General features: G+C 51.2%; 1 protein-coding gene across 1 annotated transcript; it reads right to left on the reverse strand.

The window, feature by feature from the left end:
- Positions 1–1075: 1075 nt before the first annotated feature.
- On the reverse strand, positions 1076–2659 carry LOC125521333. Its single transcript, XM_048686391.1, has one exon. The coding sequence runs from the start codon at positions 2511–2513 to the stop codon at positions 1413–1415; it is 1101 nt and encodes a 366-aa protein (XP_048542348.1). The 5' UTR covers positions 2514–2659; the 3' UTR covers positions 1076–1412.
- Between the last annotated feature and the right edge of the window lie 1028 nt (positions 2660–3687).

Below are 3687 nucleotides of genomic sequence, written 5' to 3' on the forward strand. Positions count from 1 at the left end.
TTACTAACATCTGTCCCCTTTGTGGTGTGGAACGAGAGGACGGGTTCCATGCGCTTTGCACATGCCCACTAGCTACAGATTTGTGGCGTGCCATGGAGGTGGATTGGCCCATCCCAAAGCTTGAAGCAATATGTAATAGTGGGCCGGAGTGGCTGTTTACTCTCCTGGACCCCCTGGATGATACGACACAGATGGTGGTCCTCATGACCATGTGGCGATCCTGGTACGTCCGCAATGAGATTACGCATGGGAAGAGGCCACCACCCACAGAAGTCTCTCGCCGCTTTCTTCAAGGGTATATAAGCTCGTTGTTATGCATCCATCAATACCCACATGGTGATATGGAGAGGGGGAAGATGGTGCTGCAGGTGACCCGGCCGGCTACAGCCCCGAGTGCCACCTCGCAACAGGAGCTGCGGTGGATTGCCCCAAGGCCGGGTTGGACGAAGCTAAACACCGATGGGAGCTATGTCCCGTCGACAGGTGCTTCTGGAGGTGGCATGATTCTCAGAGATGAAGGAGGAGAGATCATGTTTAGTTCATGCAGGGAAGTACGCACATGCGAAAACAGTCTTGAGGCGGAACTGCTTGCATGCAGAGAGGGATTGGACCTGGCAGTGCATCGGACTAGCGTGCCCATTTTGGTGGAGCTGGATAGTGTTGAAGCGGTACGTATGCTCACAACACATGTGGTGGATCGATCGCAGCATCGTACTCTCGTGGAGGAGATACGGAGCCTAGCCACGTCGGCAAAGAGGGAGATCTTATTTAGTCATTGTAGACGATCACAGAATAAAGTTAGCCATGAGCTGGCCGTGTATGGCCGAAGCACCCCACGCACCGCAGTGTGGTTGTACTCTGGGATGGACTTTGTTGTAAACCTTTGTGCGGCTGAGAAGCCTCCTTGAGTAATGAAAAATTTCCTTTTCCCCACAAAAAAAAACATAGGTATTAACATATGTCACATAAGCAAAAATGGTGAGGTGACAAGTAGTTAATGAGAAGAGAGGCAAATTGAGTAACATAATATGTTACCCTCACATAACACTTCCTAATGCAAAATGAGTCTACAAAGTAATAAATAAAGGCATCTATGTTACCATTTTAAATGATTTATGATCTGTACATGATATTAAATCTGTACGCAGAATAAAAGATACACATGCACGCAGGTACGCATTGTGAATTTGGAGGCCTCACCAGTCACCAGAACCCGAGCTCCAAAAGGGATTTCCGTACACTCATACACTATAGTGGTATATAGAAGAAGGCAGACTACTACTGTACATAGCTCCAGATTTCTAGGTCGCCAATGCTACTGTATTGAATTGCTCTGTTCTTATCAGTCCAAAATCGAAAAATCAGTACTGCAGCAACCAAGAGTGAGATCTGCTGCGTAGCTCTGGCAGCTTTCATCTCCGGCGCGCCTCCAGTGCCCTCTTCAACTCCTCCCCCACCTCGTCCGGCGCTGGCATCGCTGAGTTCTCCGCCGCTGGCTCCTTCCCACCGCCCCGACGATCCGGCTTCACCGAGAACCCGTGATGCGGCTGTGGCGGCGGCCTCCCTACCGCTGCCACGGACGCGGCCCTGCCGCGCCCGATCTCGGTGCGCAGCTCGTCCACGGCGCGGCGGAGCATCCCGCTCTCCGCGTTCATCGCCTCCAGTTGCCGCCTCATCAGTGAGAACCCCTCGCCGTCGGCGGCGTGACCCGCTCTATCCAACGCGTCCGTGGCGTCGATGGCAGGCAGCGAGACATCTACATCTGCTTTGCTGTCTTTCTTCTTGTCGGCGTGTGGCGCCTGCTCGATGGAGATCTTGTTGATGACCAGCAGCGGCATCTTGCAGACGGGCACGCGCGCGTCCTTGCGGTCGTCGGCGAACGCTGCCTGCAGCCCCGGTGGCGCGCGGATCCCCCAGTTGAACCGCATGCTCGCCCTGCCCCAGAGCGGGAGCACGCTCCTCGTGGTCAACCGCATCCCGGACAGCAGCGCGCCGACGCCGCCGCTCCTCCCCGCCGCGGCAACGTCCGCCGCGAACCCGCTCCCTCTCAACGAGAACGCCTTGTAGCTCAGCTCGTCCTCGCGGTCGCGCCCTTCGCCGTCGGAGACCACCCCGACCGTACGGGGCGGAGGAGACGTGGACGACCGGAGCGTGTGGGAAAGTGAGAAATCGCCAAGGCGGGGCTTGAGGAGGAGGAAGAAGGCAGGAGATCCAGAGTTGGCAGAGAGGAGGTTGAACTCGGCGGCGAGGAAGAAGGGGGCCCGGACAGGGGAGCCGAGGGCTCCGGCACCGGCGCGGATGGAGATGGCGAAGGGGAGACCAGGGTCGTTGGGGCGATACGATAAGCGGAGAGCTGGCCCGGAGGCGAAAGCGGTGGAGAGATCGAAGCGGAGCTCCCGGGGATCGCCGCCAGCGGAGAGGCCGGACTGGAACGGCAGCCCGAGCACGCCGATCGGCACCTTGGCCCGCATCAGCGGCCGGTCGTCGTCGCGGAACTTGATAGACGCCTTCATGGTGTTCGATGTGGGTGGCTAATCGGGGCTTTGATTGGTCGGGGAGGGGCGCGCCGCCTGCGCGCCGGCGAGATGGGTGGGGAGTGGGGGAGCTGTGAGCGGATGGATAGGGAGTGCGTGGGTGAAGAGGGGGAATAGGGGGCGGGGGCAATTTCGGTCATTGTTTCTTCTGACTGAGTCGATGCTTGCTACGAGCAACAAAAATACTAGTCAAATAATTAATCTAATTTAAAAGATTCATGTTAAGAATACCTAAATGATAGCACCTACACGTATGGCAGAGAAAATTGTACAAATCACTTATTTTTGGTGTTAGGGTTGCACAAAACACCTATTTTACAGGTTTCTGGCACAAAACACCATATATTGAGGCAATTCGTTGCAGTTAGGTCTAATCCATCATTTGTGTGTGTTAACATGATTTCTGACAAGTAGGTCTAGTTTGTACGTGCACCGGTGGCAAAAACCAGTCGCATCAACCAACTAGAACTATCAATATCTCACAATCCTTTGCTCGAATTGAGCTGAATTTTCCCTAGAATATTAGTGAGTGCATGTATGATTTATTGGGAGTTATTTTTTCATTTAAAAAAATATTAATTTGAGCAAAAAAATTGAACGAGCCAACTAACGTTGCAAATATCTTACAAACTATTGGTCGAAATGAGTTGTGTTTTTTCATAATAGTATTGGATACAGGTGTGATTTACTGAAATTGTTTCGCATTTCTTTTGAAAATTTAAAATTTTGAGTAAAAATATATATGAGCCAATATAAACTACCAATATCTCATTATAATGTGATCCAAATCAGCTAAAACTTTCTAGATTCATCACTTGTTACATCTAACTAGTACCACACCACAAACTTTCAAATGACAAAACATAAGATTGCTAGACAAATCTAAAAAGATTCATAAATAGCCAAAATATTCATAAAGTAAGATCAGTAGCACCAAAACATGGAAGATATTGTTGCCATCGGGCTTTACCATCCAAGTAGTCGCCATATGGCCATTACAGACATCATCAAGTCTCACACACCAAAATATTACTGCCATGTGGTTTTATTATCCAAATACATCCCAAGTTGCAGTATAGGCATCACGTACTCGAGGCTGGACTTGAAGTGAAGTAGGAATACACTCTATTTTGCGGCGGACGTCATCCCATGT

Source organism: Triticum urartu, chromosome 7 (assembly GCF_003073215.2).
Source record: "Triticum urartu cultivar G1812 chromosome 7, Tu2.1, whole genome shotgun sequence".
NCBI lineage: Eukaryota > Viridiplantae > Streptophyta > Magnoliopsida > Poales > Poaceae > Triticum > Triticum urartu.

Coding starts and splice junctions, on each gene's coding strand:
- LOC125521333 (XM_048686391.1), bottom strand. CDS start 2,513: ATGAAGGCGTCTATCAAGTTCCGCGACGACGACCGGCCGCTGATGCGG.